The sequence below is a fragment of the Seriola lalandi genome, unplaced genomic scaffold, assembly GCF_002814215.2.
Source record: "Seriola lalandi dorsalis isolate HSWRI2012SDOR001 ecotype SW California unplaced genomic scaffold, Sedor1 jcf7180002054389, whole genome shotgun sequence".
In the NCBI taxonomy this organism is placed as follows: Eukaryota; Metazoa; Chordata; class Actinopteri; order Carangiformes; family Carangidae; genus Seriola; species Seriola lalandi.
This window is the reverse complement of record NW_019524942.1, coordinates 61,779-80,618: the sequence shown is the minus strand read 5'-3', so window position 1 is coordinate 80,618 and position 18,840 is coordinate 61,779. Positions and strand designations below refer to the sequence as shown.

The 18,840-nt window shown below is 41.4% G+C and overlaps 3 protein-coding genes and 2 non-coding genes across 5 annotated transcripts in view; 1 reads left to right on the top strand and 4 right to left on the bottom strand.

The window, feature by feature from the left end:
• LOC147818947 (tripartite motif-containing protein 16-like) overlaps positions 1-243 on the bottom strand; it is a 1,623-nt gene extending 1,380 nt beyond the window's left edge. Inside the window, exon 1 of the mRNA XM_087174844.1 lies at positions 134-243. Within this exon, the coding sequence (XP_087030970.1) occupies positions 134-243 (110 nt within the window). The remainder of the gene's footprint in view (positions 1-133) is intronic.
• Positions 244-1,379: 1,136 nt separating this feature from the next.
• On the bottom strand, positions 1,380-3,723 carry LOC111657233 (tripartite motif-containing protein 16-like). Its single transcript, XM_087174849.1, has one exon. The coding sequence runs from the start codon at positions 3,048-3,050 to the stop codon at positions 1,860-1,862; it is 1,191 nt and encodes a 396-aa protein (XP_087030975.1). The 5' UTR covers positions 3,051-3,723; the 3' UTR covers positions 1,380-1,859.
• Positions 3,724-4,704: 981 nt separating this feature from the next.
• On the bottom strand, positions 4,705-4,778 carry trnan-guu (transfer RNA asparagine (anticodon GUU)). The gene has a single exon. It is a non-coding gene; the product is annotated as a tRNA-Asn (tRNA).
• A 140-nt stretch (positions 4,779-4,918) lies between these two features.
• Positions 4,919-4,992, bottom strand: trnan-guu (transfer RNA asparagine (anticodon GUU)). Its single transcript has one exon. It is a non-coding gene; the product is annotated as a tRNA-Asn (tRNA).
• A 5,670-nt stretch (positions 4,993-10,662) lies between these two features.
• Positions 10,663-18,142, top strand: ovol1a (ovo-like zinc finger 1a). The gene is made up of 5 exons (XM_023409324.2): positions 10,663-11,196; positions 15,783-16,012; positions 16,329-16,556; positions 17,134-17,278; positions 17,369-18,142. The coding sequence occupies exons 1-5, from the start codon at positions 11,097-11,099 to the stop codon at positions 17,716-17,718; spliced, it is 1,053 nt and encodes a 350-aa protein (XP_023265092.1). The 5' UTR covers positions 10,663-11,096; the 3' UTR covers positions 17,719-18,142.
• Positions 18,143-18,840: the final 698 nt, after the last annotated feature.

The following is an 18,840-nucleotide window of genomic DNA, read 5'->3' as shown; positions in this document are numbered from 1 at the left end:
CAGACAGGACTTGACAGCTTTCAGTTTTCTCCCAGTGCAGAAATCACAGGCCACATCTTCAGGTCCAGCATAGTGATCGGCTGGAGCCCCTTGGAATCCAGCCTTATTCAGTTCCTCCACTAAATCTGCTAACATGGTGTTTTTCACCAGACCAGGTCTTGGTACGAAGGTCTCTCTGCACTGAGGGCAGCTGTAGATTTTCTTCTGATCTTCCTCGTTGAAGTGGCTTTTAATACAGCTCATGCAGTAGTTGTGCCCACAGGGAATAGTCACTGGATCCTTTAGTAGATCCAGACAGATTGAACAGCAACATGTTTCCCAAGCGAGCTGATTCCTTTGTTGCGCCATTTCATCTCTCAGAAACAATGAAAGTCAAACAGCTTCACTTCTAGGTAAATACTGCCCTGTGATCCAAACCAAAACCGAGTTCCTCTTTTTCTTGTCGGAAACAAGCAACAGAATCCAAAAGCAGCTGATCAGGCAGACGGGACTAGTTCAGTCATTTTTAACGATACTGATACAAAAACCTACAAGTATCTTTCCAGTTCAGGCTGATACCTTTGCTGCTATGTATCATTTGATCAGTGAGGTCAAACAGTTTCATGATCAGATAAATGCTGCTTTCTGATGCAAGTCAAAACGCAGTTCACTTCTTTAATATAGTTTACTGTGCTGACTCAGTCCTCTCAACATGTGCTACTGTTGGGAGTAGATTTGTGTCACATGACTTATGGTTCAAGGTTTTTAAGTTCACTTCCTCACTGCAGTTAGAAAACTAGAAATAACACCCATACGATTGTATGTTTCCACCAATGAGTCAAGTTGCATTTTACATCCATGTCTGTACAGACTCATACAATATATGTAATGAAAACTTTAGAGGAATCTAATAAAAGGTATTAAGTGTATTTTTGTTATAGTATCATTTATTGCTCCTGGACTTCAGGCTGATCAGGAATAATGTTTCTGCCGGTCCTCTAACTTAATATTGAAAACAATTGTTAAACTATTCGAAAGCCGCTGCATGAATTTATTTATGACTGTATTTTGGATATTGTCTCATTTAGACTTGTTGAGGGTATGGCAGTGTACTATTGGGTATGTCACCTATGATAATGTTTCCTATTAATTCTTTCTCATCCATAGCTTTGTTGTTAGTTTCTTTAACCCTTCCCTCTCACCACAGAAACTAGGTTTTTCATATAGACGATGTATCCTAGTTAATGTAATAGTTCCTTTAACAAAAGGATTGTCCCTCCCTCTTTGCTAACACTGCTGATTACTTTTGGTTTCTCTTCTAAAAGTTTAGGGCTGAGCTTTATTATAACACCAATTGTCCTCCAGCAGCTGCAATGACCACACAAGAAATACCTCATTCATTCTTAATAATAAATCAACTTTATTAATTGACTGTGTTCGCATCATAAAACCCATATATAATATATAATATCTGTATTCAATTCATCATATACAATAATCACTGTTAAACAAGTACAGCATGTCAGTAACATAAGAAATAATTTTGTGTTGATCAGAGTACTGATTACATCTTTGCAACACATTTACAAAATGACAGTAAAAGTTAAATCTGATAAACTGCTCAGCTGTGATAAAGAGTCGCGGCACCATTAGTGCTTCATACAGAGGGAAAGACAAAACAAAAAAATAAAAAATTTACAGCAACAATATAACTAAATACTATATAAACTACACAGCAGGTTAAATTTCTATGTGGATAAATGTTCATTTGCAATGTGATATGATATAAATACACACAACAATAAGCAGGCCACCAACCTACAATCTAAAACTACATCAGCAGGAAATCACACAAGTACATCACAGTCCATATCTCCTGTCTATTCTAGCTGAATAAACCTAGCACTGGTCTCTTTCCATACAGTCGTCGAAAGCCAAATTCCAGCATAGAGCGGCTGAGTGAATGTGGTCTGGACTCTGTGGAGGAGAGTCATGGTGTCAGAAACGCTGTAGAATGACAGAATACCTGCACTGGCATCAAGATACACTCCTACTCTGGAGGACTGAGGACCTGAGATAAGAGTTGTAACATTGTTATGTTTGAATTTGTAACCCTTTTTGAAACAATCTAATGCCCAAGACTTGCTATTGTTTCCAAATCCACTTTCATCCATTTTGGAAATATTCTTGTATGCCACGGCTACTGAAACTTCTTTCCCGCTCCACTCCACCTCCCAATAACAACGTCCAGTCAGACTGTCTCTACTCAGGACCTGCTGCCTCTCAGTGAATCTGTTTGGGTGAGAATTAAATGTCAATGAATATCTGTCTTCTACATTTCTGTCCCTATCAGTTAGAATCAGCTGATTGTGGACTGTGGCTGGATCCAGTGTCATTTGATATGAATATTTTAAAAACTCATCTCTGGTCTTGGGTTCTGCTTTAGGCAGCAAAACATCCACTGATCTCACTGTCAGTGAGAATTTGCACCATTCCTCACCAATGATGTCCTGGAGTTTATCTCTGACCTTTGACACAGCTGCTTTCACATCCTCAAAGTACCTCAGAGGACGGATTTTGATGTTGGATGTGTCTGTAGAGTCACTGGCGTTTGACTGCAATGGGTAACTGAGTAGAAATTCTGTGTGGTCCTCTGTGCGTGAGAGCTGCTTCAGCTCAGCGTCTTTCTTCTTCAGCTCAGCGAGCTCCTGCTCCAGCTTCTTCATCAGCTGTTTGACTTGATTCACTTCAGACATCTGCTGGGATCTGATCTGCTGCTTCAGTTCAGAGCTTTTTTCCTTGATGAGACAGATCAGCTCAGTGAAGATCTTCTCACTGTCCTCAACTGCTTTGTTAGCAGACTGGTTGATCACCTCCACCTCCTGCTGAAGCACCTTTACTTCTTCCTCCCTGGTCTGGATTCTCTGCTGGGTGTTTTGAAGACTTGCCCCAAGCTCTTCCTGCCTCGCTGTCCTTTCTGCTTCAGCTGAAACTGTTTCATGGCCTTTGTGTTTATTCATGGAGCAGAGATAACAGATACACTTCTGATCAGTGCAGCAGAAAATCTTCATTACCTCCTTGTGATCAGGACAGATCTTCTGTTTCAGTTTCTTGGAAGGGTCGACCAGCTTGTGATTTTCAAAGGCAGGGGATTTGTAGTGAGGCTGGAGGTGTTGTTCACAGTAAGAGACCAGACACTGCAGACAGGAGCTTTCAGTTTTCTCCCAGTGCAGAAATCACAGGCCACATCTTCAGGTCCAGCATAGTGATCGGCTGGAGCCTCTTGGAATCCAGCCTTATTCAGTTCCTCCACTAAATCTGCTAACATGGTGTTTTTCACCAGATCAGGTCTTGGTACGAAGGTCTCTCTGCACTGAGGGCAGCTGTAGATTTTCTTCTGATGTTCCTCATTGAAGTGGCTTTTAATACAGCTCATGCAGTAGTTGTGCCCACAGGGAATAGTCACTGGATCCTTTAGTAGATCCAGACAGATTGAACAGCAACATGTTTCCCGGTCGCTCCTATTTCCTTGTTGCGCCATTTTACCTCCTAGAAAATGTCAAAGTCAAACAGCTTGACTTCCAGATCATTGCTGCCCCTTGATCCAAACCAAAACAGAGTTTTCCTTCTTCTTGTAGGCAATGATCCCAAAAGCAGTTGATCAGGCAGAACTGACTAGTTCAGTAATTTTTTGAGTGATAATAATAACATTTCCCGGTCGAGCTTATACCTTTGCTGTGCAACGTCTCAGAAAGAATGAAGTCATTATCAGATAAACGCTGCTTTCTGATGCAAATCAAAATGTAGTTCACTTCCTTTATGTGTACTTGGTGATCTGCATTGAACGGAGCAGCCTCTTTTTGTCATTCCAGGGAGAGAAGGGATTTCAGTGAGGCTGTATGTGTTTACAGCACCTGTTTACAGCAATCAGTGAATGAGTTCAACCTAAAACACACTTTCATCAGAAAACATAGTAAAAATTAACACATTGCCATTATACTGTACTGACTTGGGAACAGCTGTGTCACATGACGTAACTGTTAGAAAACTGGAATTACTGCCTTGTCAAGTTGCAGTTTACATCGATGTCTGTCCAGACTGTATCTTGTCATAATTGGTAAACGAATTTTTGAGTTATAGTCAAAAATATGTTTTGTGAGGTAACAGTGACCTTGACCTTTGACCACTAAAATCTAATCAGTTCGTCCTTGAGTCCAGGTGAACAATGATGCCAAATTTGAAGAAATTCCATAAAGGCATTACTGAGATATAATGTTCACAAGAATGGACAACCTGAAAACATAATTACGTGATTATTATTATTATTATTATCAATCTACAGCTGAAAAACACATCTATCTAGGTTTTTCATCCAGATAACGTATCTTTGTCAATATAAGTTTAACATCTCGGGGTAGGCTTGAACAACCAACCTTTCAGTTGCTGTGAAAAGTGGGTGTGGCCTCGAGCTTCAATCTCCTCCCATCCCTTCCTAATTTATTAATTCATCCATCTATTTTGGAAATTGTTTCATTTAATCAAAGGTACAGGGGTGTAAAGTTGAGTATGTCATATTTCTTCTTTCACATTCATAGCTTTGCTGGGTAATAACTGTTTATATTTACTATTCTTTCTTTCACATCTTTGCTTTTAATTTCTTGCCTCTCACCACAGAAAGGGAATTTTTCCCATAGGTGATGTATCTTTGTTAATGTAAATGTAAAACGTCCCTGGGTGGGCTCGAACCACCAACCTTTCGGTTAACAGCCGAACGCGCTAACCGATTGCGCCACAGAGACAGGTCTGGCCTGAGTGGATTTGGCCTTGTGCTTCAATCTCCACCCACCTGAATTTGTTAAATTTAGTATGACTTATTCCTTTTACACGTCAGGCTGATCAATAATATTGTTTCTATATGTCCACTGATATAAGTGTAAAACGTCCCTGGGTGGGCTTGAACCACCAACCTTTCGGTTAACAGCCGAACGCGCTAACCGATTGCGCCACAGAGACACGTCAGTACCGATGGGGTGTGGCCTTGATGTCCAATCCCCACCCACCTGAATTTGTTATTTGTAGTAGTTTTTCTTCCTTCTAGATCTGAGGCTGATCAATCTCCTTCAGACGGTCTTTAATCACACAATCTTTTCGTTCTGTTTCCTTTCTCATGCAGCTCTGTGTCATTTAACTTTTTTATTGCTTTCATTTCTTTACAACACACACGTCAGCTCACAGCTCATGTCTAACGCGCTCGCGCACACACACACACACACACACACACACACACACACACACACACACAGGTATGCCACCTGACCAGTGCTCCCGCATAAAAATAAAAGCCTATAAAGTATGCAAACTAGCCAGCAATTATGACATGACGCTGCGAGAGGGAGGAAGGCGAGAGAGAAAAACAATTGAGGAGAATGTAAAGTCAAAATACAGGAATAGTAGGTCAGTAAAAAATATGTCCACTCCTTTTCTAACCAAATGAAACTTAAAAAGCTTAAGGGAGTGGCTGATATGTTCCAAGTGCCAAACATTCTTGTGTCCTCTCTTACTTTTAAAGCTCTATGATGACATTTTACAGTCAAAGTATCAACAATGAATTATGTGGGATACAGTGGTGCAAAACAAATTTATTTTCATGGCTCCAAACCATTATGATTACACTGTATTCACCATGGTAAATGCTTAGATCTAAAAATAGGTCCAATGGGTCAACAAACAACAGACACTTTGAATTACCTTATGTCCTGATGACTTATACCGTGTCCAGGGAAACTTGTTTCTAATTGGCTGGCTGGTGTCTGGTAACATGTCACAACTTTTTTTTATTATAGCATCTTTAAATCCATTCTAAAATGTACAGGAAGTTGTTGTTTTGGGAAGGCAACAGCATGCATTGCTATCTGTCATGGTGTAATTTTTGATGCCGCCACTGGTGGTCACCAAAGTCCCATCTGTGAAATTCTCAAATTTCACACATGGGCCTTTGAACATAAGACGAGAATTTCCACTAAAATCAGCATCTTCTGACTGACTGTCCAGCCACCAACATCAAGACAGGAAGTGTCAAAATGATCTGAGTCACCACCAGTTGGTGCAGTGCATTCACAGCAATAAGCTTAAGAGCTGCAGTGGGTCAATTGCAGATCTTTTCCCCACTGGGTTTTTGCTTCTCAGGCAACATACGAGGTGCATAAGTACTTTCACATCTGCTGCATGTTTTCAGATAAAATGTGTTATTATTCTCCTAAAATAATGTGCTGGAAGTGGATATCAATTATAGATAAGGCAATACAGGAGCGTGTGCCCTTAAATCAATCAATCAAACTTTATCTGCACAGCACTTTTCATACAGGTTAGTGCAGTTCAAAATGCTTCACAGATGACTGATGAGCTAAAAAGAAAAGGACAAATCAATTAAAGTGACAATGAGATAAAAGAGAATAGATTTAAAAATCTCAAACATTAGAAAAAAAAAAAAAACATTTTGAGCATAATTAAAGATACAACATTATTTAGCAGGTGTCTGACACTAAATGTGTTTTTAAGTAAGATTAGAGCAAAAGTAATGCACATTGCATTTGTTACTTTTATTGAGTTTTTGTTATACTACCATTAATATGGAGAGATTATCAGTTATCTCTCACTGGTGACACTAAAATAACCATGAGTTAAACTGACAACGACCAAACTTAACTTTAAAAAAAAAAAGAAGATGGCCGACAGTGTAGGCTCCAAAAAAAAAAAAAATCAGTGTGTTCCTTTAATGTAAAAACAAAAACAGAGAGAGGAAAGACAAACAAGTAACAGTCGTGTGGAGGAGACGGGAGAAGAGATGCTTGTTGATCAGGTTGAACTGGTCTAAAGTGTGCTGCTCTCTTCTCTCGTTTCTCTTCTCTCTCTCTCTCTGCATCTTTATCTCTCTCTTAACCGACTTAAATCTGTCTCTCTTAGCAAAACACGTCCAGAAACCGCCTGTAGACACAAGAAAGAGGTTTGAAGGCGATGTGACAAAAAGGAGAGTAGTACCGATGACAGAGACGACGGAGTAGGTTCAGCTAACTTGCCCAAACTACTCCAGCAGCCCGTTCAGTCCTCACCACTCCTCTCTTTCATAACTGACTCCTCGTCCTCTGCACAGCCGCAGGAAGTAACAGGCGGAAAAAAGGCTGCGTACATTTTGTATTCTTAAGTGTGTCTATCTGGTATATCTGCACATGCAAATGGAAAAAAACCTCTCAAGTGGCGACACGCAGGGACTGAAACAAAGAGGAGAATCTAACAGTGTAACGGGAGTGTTTGCCGGGGTTAGAGGTTCGTTCTTGGAACCTGGTTTAAGGCCCTTGGAATAAAATAATGGCATTGGCGTATGCAACCAGTAAAGCGAAACAAAATGCTAACATATTCCTGATCCACACGATAATGGTGTTATCACAGTTATCATCGGTGCATTGTGGAACCTGGTCCAGACTAAATGAAATCAGGGTTTGATTGAGGCCATCTTTAAATCTTTTATTATTCTTTCACAGAATGGCACAAACATAAGTTGAGAGACACTATGTATGAAATCCCGGCTACCTTGCTAAATTAAACTGGTGACTGTTTATTGAATAAGAAGCTGGAGCCAGAAAACGATTAGCTTAGCTTAGCATGGGGAAGCAGCTAGCCATGTTAATCAGTGAACTTCAGAGGTGTTGGTGGGTGATTTGTTTACATTTGGACTGAGCCAGGCTAGCTCCTCCCCCTTGTCTCCAGTCTTTATGCTAAGCTAAACTAACAGTCTCCTGCTGTAGCTTCATATTTGACATACAAATATAACAATGATGTCAATTGTATTTTCTAACTCTTTCCATTAAATCTAATACGCTTAATTTTTCTAAATGTCAAACTATTTAAGAGCAAGTCTAGAGGCGACTGGCTTCATTATTATAAGGAAGTAAGGTATAATGAGGCTTATTGATTATTGTTTTCACTTTACTGATGAAGCAGAGAAAGAAAACTGATTCATTTAAAAGAAAAAACAAACCTCCACCTGTATAGTTACACACTTTTCCACATCCCAGCCGATGAGAGCAGCTCCATCACAGGCTGTGCATCATCGTAGACTTCATACTGCACAACCCAGCGAGGAGGGACCGGACTCGGGCGACACAAAATCACAGCTGCAAAACTGAAACTAGAGACAACGATCAAATGTGGGATGGACAAGAAGTGGAGAAACAGAAGTGGGTGGCATCAAGATGCATGTAGGGAAAGAACTTGGATGCAGTGGGTGGGTTGTTACGTATAGGTTTCAGGTGTTTCAAGAGGCCATTTAGGGTGTGTGTGTGTGTGTGTGTGTGTGTGTGTTTGTGGGAGTTGGTTTAATTACAAAGGCAGAGAGAACAGTGCAGAAGCTGGAGGGGGCCGTAAACACACAGCAGGGAGGGACAGGTGGGGCTGAATGACTCATTTACATACCTACAGGCCTGTATTGGTATATTTAGCTGTGATATTAAACTAATTAACTAAGCATCACTGGGACATGCTATGAGACTAATATCAAATATGTTATCAGCAGGTAAACTAAAGCTAATATCAGCTGTACTTCATAAGGAAGTGGGTAAATATTTTTCAATTAATCAAGTTCTGTCTACAAAATTACATTTGGTCCAAAATTAAAAACTCACTTCAACATTAAATTTCATGTTAAACCACAGAGAAACGCAGCAAGTCTGGAACTTGTAAATTTATGGTATATTAAGATTTTTGTTCTATCCATCGACTAATTATTCAAATGACAAGTTGTTTCAGCTTTAATCTATATTCTGGATTTCACGTTCCTCTGCGTCTGTGTTGAATAATCAGGGTTACTGCTGGAAAAAATATGACTTTCTTCCTCCTGTGGAAAAGTAAAGAGTTCAGAAAGTAGTTCCACTATTTAATATAAAAGTTCAGTGTTTCACCCTGAAGTGATTGTGATACTTTTCTGTGGAATCATCTGTTGAATTTGAAGCGTGTTTCACGTTTCCCGCAGGATCTAAATGCACCATTGAGGTTTTTTTTTTTATCAAACCCGAAGAACAAGATATCTCTTCAACACAAGCCTGATTTTACACCATGACTTTGCAAAAGCAGTGTGGTCACAGTAATGAAACATGTATCACTACACACTACAGGAACACAGAAGACTGCTAAACTTTTATCAGAACTTCTGCTTTTATTCTTTCCCTTACCCAATGAGATTTCAAACCCTCGTCATGATTTCAAGTTAGTGTCTCACGACCAGGAGTGTTATGCAAATACAACATCATGTGAATGTCCTGCACAGAAAACCCCTTTAATAATGCAACAATCAATAGAACTTCACTGCAGAAGCTGAAGAAAACAACAAACAGTGAAGACAGACTCAAACCTCCCTGATAATAAACACCTATATTTACACCTATAGCTAAAGCTAACAGTGAATCTATATCTGGATCTTTCCTTCAGGTGCCGTTGAATTACGTTGCATTACAAAAAGAGGTGTTTCATTTACTTGTTGATATAAATGGGGTGGAAACACCTGTCACTGTCAACAGCAGCACAACCTGCGGTAACACTGGTACTCAGTAAAGACTCCGCCAAGGCCAAACAATCTCACACCTGCTCTGTCAGAAACTCATAGATCTCAACACCTTAAATGTGTCTGATTGTTTACTTCAAGATCCAAATGTTAATTCCTGAGAACTTCCTATCTTGCAATCCAACGTTAACTGGATCCACAACAGAATTTAATGGGTTGGCCCTCGGCCCACGCCCCGTCCCTTCACCACGCTTGATGCAAATCAGTTCAATACTGTTTGTTTGATCCTGTTGATAATCAAACAGATAAATGGCTACAGCTGAAAACATGACCTCCTTGGTGGAGATAATAACTGATCCGGTGTATTAGACCTCCCTGGTTTTAGCTCGATGTGTCTAATAAACTGGCATAAAGGGAGAAAATCACGTCAGCACTCAAATCAGCCTTTAACGTGTGGGCCTACATCAGATATGGTGATATGATGCAGCTTCCTCCCGGAACCTTGTCTGCAAATGACAGAGGTCAGTTTGATTCATCCTAAATTATTCCCCTCGGCCATGAACACACCTCAGACTCCTCTAGACGTTCAGCCGGAAAGAAAAATCAAAGATGGCTAACTTAAAATGTCACAGGTCAAACACTTAGATAAGAGCGTGTTTGGTTTTGCCTGCTGTGTTCACGCATCTCCGGGGGGAAGGTGTGTTTGCGTGTGTGTTCCTCTGTGTCTATATTGTATAATTACCCTTCACACGCACACACACACACACACACACACACACACACACACACACACACACACACACACACTCTCTCTCTCTCTCTCTCTCTCTCTCTTTAGCCTATTCCCTATATTCTCTTCCTCTTCTTGTCACTTCCACCGTTCCCCACACCTTAAAGCTGAATGGAGGTTCAGATAGAGAGAGGAAAGGAAAGACTGAGGCAGACAGAGAGAGAGAGAGGAGGGGTAAACCGGTTCAGCAGGTATAGCCTACTGAGGCCTAACCCAGGCTCCCTTCAGCTTGTTGTCACCGTTATTTCTGACGCGCATGCGCGCTGGCGCCTGTTTCCTGCTTTTTAAATGAGTACCTGAGCTGCGTTTTGACCCACCTCTGTCGACTCCCTCCCTCTCTCTCTCTCTCTCTCTCTCTCTCTCTGTGTGTAATCAGGGATATTGTTTTCCTTAGCCCGCTCTCTCACCCACTCACACACACTCCCGTTATTTCAGAGCGCTGTAGGTGATACTCGTCTTTACCTGTCCGGCTTGCTCACCTGAGCGGACTCACCTGTCCCGACGCCGAGACACACTCTCCTTTCCTTTTAGATTCGGAGCCTTAGAGACAATCAGCGCGAGGGGAAAAGGAGATAAAGCGGTCCACGGCTTGCGAAACGAGAAGAAAGGTGCAAGGAGGAAGGAGAAGAGGGGACCGACACCTTCCATTTCTGTCCACCAACTTTGGAGTTTCCTGCTTCCCTAGCTCCCAGTCGCCTCTGCGTCGCGGAAGAAAAAAAAAAAAAAAAACTACCTGCACGCAAATCCCTCCAAAGATCTAGGTAATAACCGAACATGCCGCGGGCCTTCTTGGTGAAAAAGGCGAATGTTTCGCCGGGTAAGCGGAACTGGAGCGAGCTCCCGGATCATGAACGAGGAGACGTCTACATCCCAGGTGAGTCCACGCTGTCGTAATGAGCCATATTTGTTGCTTTGGTTTTTTTTTTCTTTTTTTTTTTTCTTTCTAAAAAGTAAACCATAACGTAAAGCAGTGGCGGGTCCCGGCGCGTGTTTGGGTGCTTTTACGCACGGATTTATTTGTGGATTTAATGTTTGGATCCACCAGGAATGTCAGTGTGGCGGGCGGGGAGGGGGGTCGGGTGGTGATTGTAACGGGGCAGCTGCAGTCCGGGGCCACCGAATAACGGGAAACACAGAGGGGGCCGCGAGGAGAGAGTGTCGTTCCTGCCTTGGGGGTGGGGTGTATTTTTATCTTTATGTTTAATTTTATCATAAGAACAACCCTGCCACCCTGACTTGATCCAAACGGGAGAATTCTGTCATCACAAATATCAATGAAAGAACATTTAAATGTCACAGTAAAACACACTGTTTCCGTATATTTGCACTTGTGTTTTCATATCTGTCAGGGAACTGCTGTGTTTGCTGCGGCCTATAAACTGTCAGGGCCCGTTGCTTTTCTCATATCGACCTTCAACCCCTGCCTTCTTCCTTGTACAGCGAGGCACTGCCTTGACTTGTGTGCATATATTGGCCCATTATATAGTCTACTGACGAGTCATCCAGCTCTGGATGATTTCTTTCTACTTATTTATTTATTTTATTTTTTACAGAAGCTCATTGACTTTTAAAATGTTTTTAAAACCCCACCGCTGTTCTCACATCCTCTGGGATGAAATTAGCACATGTTAAAGAATGAATCAAAACATTAAATGGGTTAAATAATCCCTCATTTGATGACATTATTGAAATCATCGCTGTTTAACGTGTTCTAACTGAAGAAGTGCAAGCGCTGACATGTGTTAACTGTCACATTTGAGCTTTTGTTGCTTTGACTTCATCTGAGCTGTTTGCCTCCGACTTTGCATTTGAATGACAGGTTGAGGGAACCCACCTCTGTCTTTCTCCCGCTCCCTCCTTGGGAACAATCCCCATTGTTGCCATCGGCTGAGTTTTTATTGTAAGACCACGTCGGTATCAGATAACAAGTAACGGACTACACCCTAAAACCTCTCTCTCGCTCTCCTTCTCTCTCTCACCCTTCCCCCCTTCTTTCTCCCTGAGTGTCTGTTTCTCTCCTCATCTCATCACCGTTAACTTTTAATCATTGACTTTTACATCCTCTGTGCTTTGGTGTTTGAAACCGGAACGTATGGATGAACTGAACCGCCACGGATTTCCAGGTGGTTTTTAAACGCCTGAAAAAACAAAAAACAAAGAAGAAACTCAAGCTCTTGTTAAATAAAAGTTAGTAATCTTAACAGAGGCACACGAGTGTCTCAGGCTTGTTCCACAGCACGTGTGAAGCTTTTTGAGGCTGTTTTTACGCACACAAAAAAAACAATCAATTAACTAATTTCCTGAAGCGAAATTCAACTGTTGCAACACATTCAACACAATGAGATTCTGTAACTCTGACTCTCAGTCAGTATTGACTTTACGCAGCAACTAAAATGAGAATCAGTTGCAAAAAACTATATATTTTTTCCATCAAAACGTTCAAATTGCCGCAAGACCGTACAGTATCTCCAAAATAAACACCAGAGCGATCGTGCGTAATTACGCATAGCTGACACTCCTCACCAAACCCAGCAACGGTCTCCGCTAAAGTTTCTGGTATGTGCCGTTACTTGATGTACCTGCCTGACTTGAGACAGGAGGACACACACACACACACACACACACACACACACACACACACACACACACACACACACACACACACACCGAGAGAGAGAGAGGTATGATGATTATCCTCAGAAACAGGCGTGTTGAATACTTTTATGAGGCGCCAGATGCCATCACTTTGGACAGTTTTTTTCTTTCCCTCTTTGTCTGTGTGTTTGTGTTCGTAGTTGTATGAGTTTATTTTTATCTCCTAATTCACAAACATGTGCCAGGACCTGTTTCTGATGGGTCATCAGTCCCGAATCAGCTTCTGTTTAGTTTATAATCCGGTTTATCCCTCCTCTACACACCAGTATAAAATCTATCATCATGTGAAAACAATTTTTAAGACAATTTTTATTCATGTGTAACATAAACAGACATTTTAATGAGGATCCCCGAAATTTGGTAATTAAAGGAAATGTTTGACATTTGGGGAAAACATGTTTGTTTATTAATTTATTCATTAATTCGATGACACTTTCATGCTGGAGCAAGCGGCCGGGTAACTTAGCTTAGCACAAAGACTGGAAACAAAGGGAAACTGCTAGCATGGCTGTGTCCAAAAGTAACAAAACCAACCTTCCAGCACCTCAAGAGCTCAAAACTAACATGTTGTATCGTGTTTGTTTAATCCAGACAAAGACTGAAGTGTGAAAACGACAAGTTGTTTTACAGCGACGGTGACTTCCTGGAGTCTTGTGAAGTTACACTTAAACCAGTGACACCTGATTAGTTTTGCTTTAGAGCTGCTGCGGGTTCATCATCTTGCACTAAGGGTCTCTGCTCTGAGGCTGCTGCGAGGTTAATGTTTATTGGATGGAAGGAAATGTAACGGACCTCTGAGACAAGCCTACTGCTGCACACTGCAGTCCGCCTTTAGCAAACACACACACACACACACACACACACACACACACATGCACAAACACACAAACAGGCTCACACCCTGTGTTTGATAAACTTATCTACCGATTGTTGACTCTTTGTACCTGCTGAGCGACGTTAAATGGACAGAGAGAAAATATTAAAAAGCGTTTAGATCAACACAACTCTCCCTCTCCCTCCTGCTCTCCCTATCTCTCTCTCTCTATTGAAGGTGGGGTATTTTGAACCCCCTCACCCTACCCTACCTACACACACACACACAGACACCTACACCTCATTCCCTGGTGTGGGGGGAAGGAGAGGTGAACAAACAATACAAGACGAGATTAAATGTCCAGCCGGCAGCAGTCGCCACAGAAACTATCACCACACAGGAACAATTAGGAAAGATTTAAACCCGTGTGTAAAGGGAGGGATTCTCTTCTTGACCTCTAGTAACCCAGTTAATGAAATTAAGCATCCCATACTTTATTATTATTATTAATATTATTGTTATTATACAGTATCTATAATGGAAGCATTTGGAGAGACTTGTGTGTGTCTTAGTGCTGTAAGGTCACTATAGAGCCCAGGTGAGTGTGTGGTCATGACTGAGACCAACAAAGCCTCCATGAGTGATGTTTCTTTATCACATATGAGGGACCAGCTGTTGTGCACAAAGGCAAAGGCGTCACTGTGTCACAGCGTACCGTTACCTCCGCTGCTGCTTTACACACCGGATGTTGTGTCGGTTTCATCTTTATAGCTCAATGCTGAGCTTCATTTGCATCCACATTTGAATTTTATCTGACTGAGGCCCTGCAGAGTCAACTGATTCGTTGTCTTCTTCTCTGAGCCGGACCACACCTGCCTCTGGGTTTTACTGGGTTTTACCTGAGCACAAAGACAGGCACACACACACACACACACACACACACAAACACACACCTGTATGGTGGAGGCTCAGTGGTTTCTATTACTGATATTGCTGTCTGTCTGCCTCTTTCAAAAGTGTTTTGTTATAGTGTGCTCATGAACACAACAAGCACACACACACACACACACACACACACACACACACACACAGAGACAGGTATCCACTGTGGAGGTGGATTGTTTGATGAAGGTACAGAGCTGGTGCTGCAGGACTGTCTGGCTGGACGAGTCTAACTGTAGTGTGTGTGTGTGTGTGTGTGTGTGTGTGTGTATGCGTGCGTGCAAAAAATAAGTCACTCAAAACAATAGGCCAAACATGTGTACACCCACACCCATACACACACACATACACACACACACACATGTTTAACTCTGTGTTTGCTAATTGAGGGATTGTGCAAATATGAAGCTGCGCAGCCTCATTGTGAAATTCTATGGCACAAGCTCTCTCTCGCTCTCGCTCTAGCTCTCGCTCTAGCTCTCTCTCTCTCTCTCTCTCTCTCTCTCTCTCTCTCTCTCTCTCTCTCTCTCTCTCTCTCTGTCTCTCTCTTTATTGACTTTCTCAGCCTGTAGTTATATTTACAAACCATATGTTGTTTGGATCAGGTGAATAAAATGGTCTTCTGGACATCTAAATGAACCGGTGAGGTTGTATATATGAGCTCAGAATGATTAAACAATCAGTTACAGGTTAATTTTTTGATTTATTGTTTAATTGTTTTGTCTATAAAATGTCAGAAAATAGTCAAAAATGTCTGTTATGATTTCCTAAACCACAAGTTGACGTCTTGTTTTGTCCAAAATGTTTGGTGTTTAAACTGGGAAATGACTTAATTTATTATCAAAGTAGTTGCCAATTAAGTTTCTATCAAATTACTAATTGATTAATCGACTGTTGTATAATATTCATCTCCCCTTTAATGGTAATATCCCCTTGTGATGAGAAGAAAATCATGTTATTTTTCACAATAAAGCTGTTTCTTAAGAAGAGATTTGAAATGTGACACTGACTCTTCCTTTCTCTTTCTCTCTCTCTCTCTTTCCCTCCAGTGTCCATCTTCCCTCCGTCCGTCCTGATGATGGAGGCTGAAGCCAGCCCCGCCGAGTCCACGCCGCTCTGCCTCACCAAACACTCTGTGTCCGACGTGCGGACCCACGCCGAGCTGCCGTCCAGCACGGTGCTGGGCCGACCGCAGAGCCCCGCGGCTTCACCGGAGGAGAAGTCAGAGGTCAGGAGGAGGTCGCAGGGCGGCTCCACGTACATCCGGTCCAAAATCAAGGTGAGGAAACGAGCAGGGACCCTCAGAGTAAAGTCTGGATGACGAGCATTTAAAAAGCGTTTTCGTATTAGTGGATAATAAATAGAATGTCTAGACAGAGAAATCTGGCTTGTTACTTCTTCTAGAAACGATCATTAGGCAACAGATTTCTTATGTTTTCAAATTTCACATTTATGTTTTCAAATTTCACAAAGATAATTTTTTAAGTTCTTTAATTACAAACTGCAGCTCAGTGTGAAAATGAACAAATACAGCTCAATTAAAACGTAATGAAGATGACATCACTGAGGTTTTTTATTCTCTCTCTCCACCACAGGTGACTACAGGCGAGTTACCCCCCAGTCCCTCTCCTCTCCCTCTCCCTCTCCCTCTTCCTCCCATTCCCGCCTTGCCATCCTTGACCCCACCCGCCGCCGTGATGCCAATTGCCTTGACGACAACGACGACAACCCCTGCCCCCCTGGAGCCGGTCCCCATGGTGACCAGATCAGTAGGTCAAGGTCAAAGCTTGTCGACGGGTGCTACAGCGCCGTTTATATGTCAGGTACGACGGAGAGACTGGAACAGAAGTCTTTGTTGAAGCTTTAAACTGAAAATCAGGAAGTTTTATTTTGAAGTTTTTGTTATTAAATCAGTGTGGTGGAGTATCAGGACATTTACCTTGAACTCTCTCCATTGTCTGCTGTCGAATGTTCAACAAAATGTTGGTTAACATTGCCAAGAGTGTAAATATCATATTTGTATTTACGTAAGTATTTACGTATATTTGAAATAGAAAATTGCTGACTAGTCCAGGATCTTTCTTGACACAATTTAAAGGTACCCTGTGGAGCTTTTGACAATTCTGTGGAGCTTTGTCTTCAAGAGTAGATCCATGTTTTTGTCTGTTTTATGCAAAAGCTCGATCACGTGGGGAAAGGCGAGGCAGTGACTTGCAAAAACATGTAGCAACATTGAAGAAGATCACTAGTGGACAAACCTGAATATAAACAAAACAGTGTTTCATATAATCAAAAGATTGTCTTTGCAAATATGGCAACTTTTTAATGTTTTAATTATGCAATAAGCTCCTAATGTGAAGGTAGAGTGAAACATCCTGACCATACTGATGCTGCCTGTAGGTTTGCCAGAAGACATTCCAGTACCAGCGGATGTTAAACAGACACATCAAGTGTCACAACGAGACCAAGAGACACCTGTGCCCCTTCTGCGGCAAAGGCTTCAACGACACCTTTGACCTCAAGAGACACGTGCGCACACATACAGGTAGTCACACACCTCCACGTTAAACACAATTTGTCAGATTTAAACAAATGCAAGAAAGCATGTGACATTTTATTTTTTATTTGCACGCAGGGGTCCGTCCGTACAAGTGCAGCCTGTGCGAGAAGGCCTTCACCCAGCGCTGCTCCCTGGAGTCCCACATGAAGAAGATCCACAGCGTCAACGTGAAGTACGCCTACAAGGAGCGGCGCAACAAGCTGTACGTCTGCGAGGAGTGCGGCCACACGGCGGGAGCTCAGGACGAGCTGGCGATCCACCTCCACTCGCTTCACCCCGACAGCGCCCTGTTGAAGGGGAAGGCTGCACGGAGAGCGGGAGGAGGAGGAGGAGGCGGCAAAGAGGGACAGTCAGTCGGAGGATCCATGCCAGGTTCTCCCCAAGGAGCTGATAGCGATGACACCACCGGATCTGCAGGGCAGTAGAGAGGAGGAGAGCCTGAAAGATCATCAACATAAGCTTAGGGGGATGGATGAAGGATGGATGAAGGATGGATGGATGGATGGATGAATGGATGGATGGATGCATTAAATAATGGACATGTAGGTAAAGGGATACGATACATGTACTGTATATGTGTAAATATCTATGAAGGTATGTGTGTCTGGATTTGGGCATTTGTATATGACTAATGTTGAAAGGATTAACGCACCACACGGCTGTGTCGTACTTTGACTTTATATATTTACATGAATAAGAAAATGTACATATTTAACAATACCAACATATGTTTCTTTACATTGTGAATGTTTCCTATGGGTGTGTCTGTACAGCAAAAAGATGAATTTTTGTATCTACTAAAAAAAGTAAAACTGTTATATTAAAGGGAATAATATATTACTGAAAAAATGAATTTTCTTTTTTGTTATGAATTATGTTTATTCTTCATCCTTTAACAGAGTCTCTTTCATGGGCTGGGAAAGCTTTTAGAAATGGTGCCTACAAAAAGTGAAAATATAATGAATTTTTATTTATGGAAAATATACCAACAACCTGCTGCGGTTCATTTCCCCAAGCTTCTGATTTTCCAGAAAATATAATTAACTGGCAGCATTTGAAAAACCCTCAAGTCTTGTCTTTTCTAATCCAAACAACAAAAAAAACCGACAAATCATCTGGCTGAATTTATACAACATTAACCAAAATTTTAAAACAAATATAACCAGTTATATTGGTAAATAATAATATTATTGTCTAGTCACATTGAAATCATGAGAAGAGAAAAATAAAATAATTTACAAAAAAGAAATATTAGCAGAAATACAAATTTTTAGCGATTTTAAATGCATTCAGATTTGTATTCGTACCAACAAGTAGACGTGTGTTTATATAAACAGTGATCAGAGTGTATATTTAAATGTATTTAAATATGCATCAAGATACACAACCAGGCAGACAATGAGAAGACGACTTAAACGCTAAAATAGTGAAAACCTCATAACGGATGAATCTGTTGTGAAATGCTTTACTACAGCTAATTATATACTGTACATATATATATATATATATATATATAGACAGACACAGACACACATTCCTTCATTCAT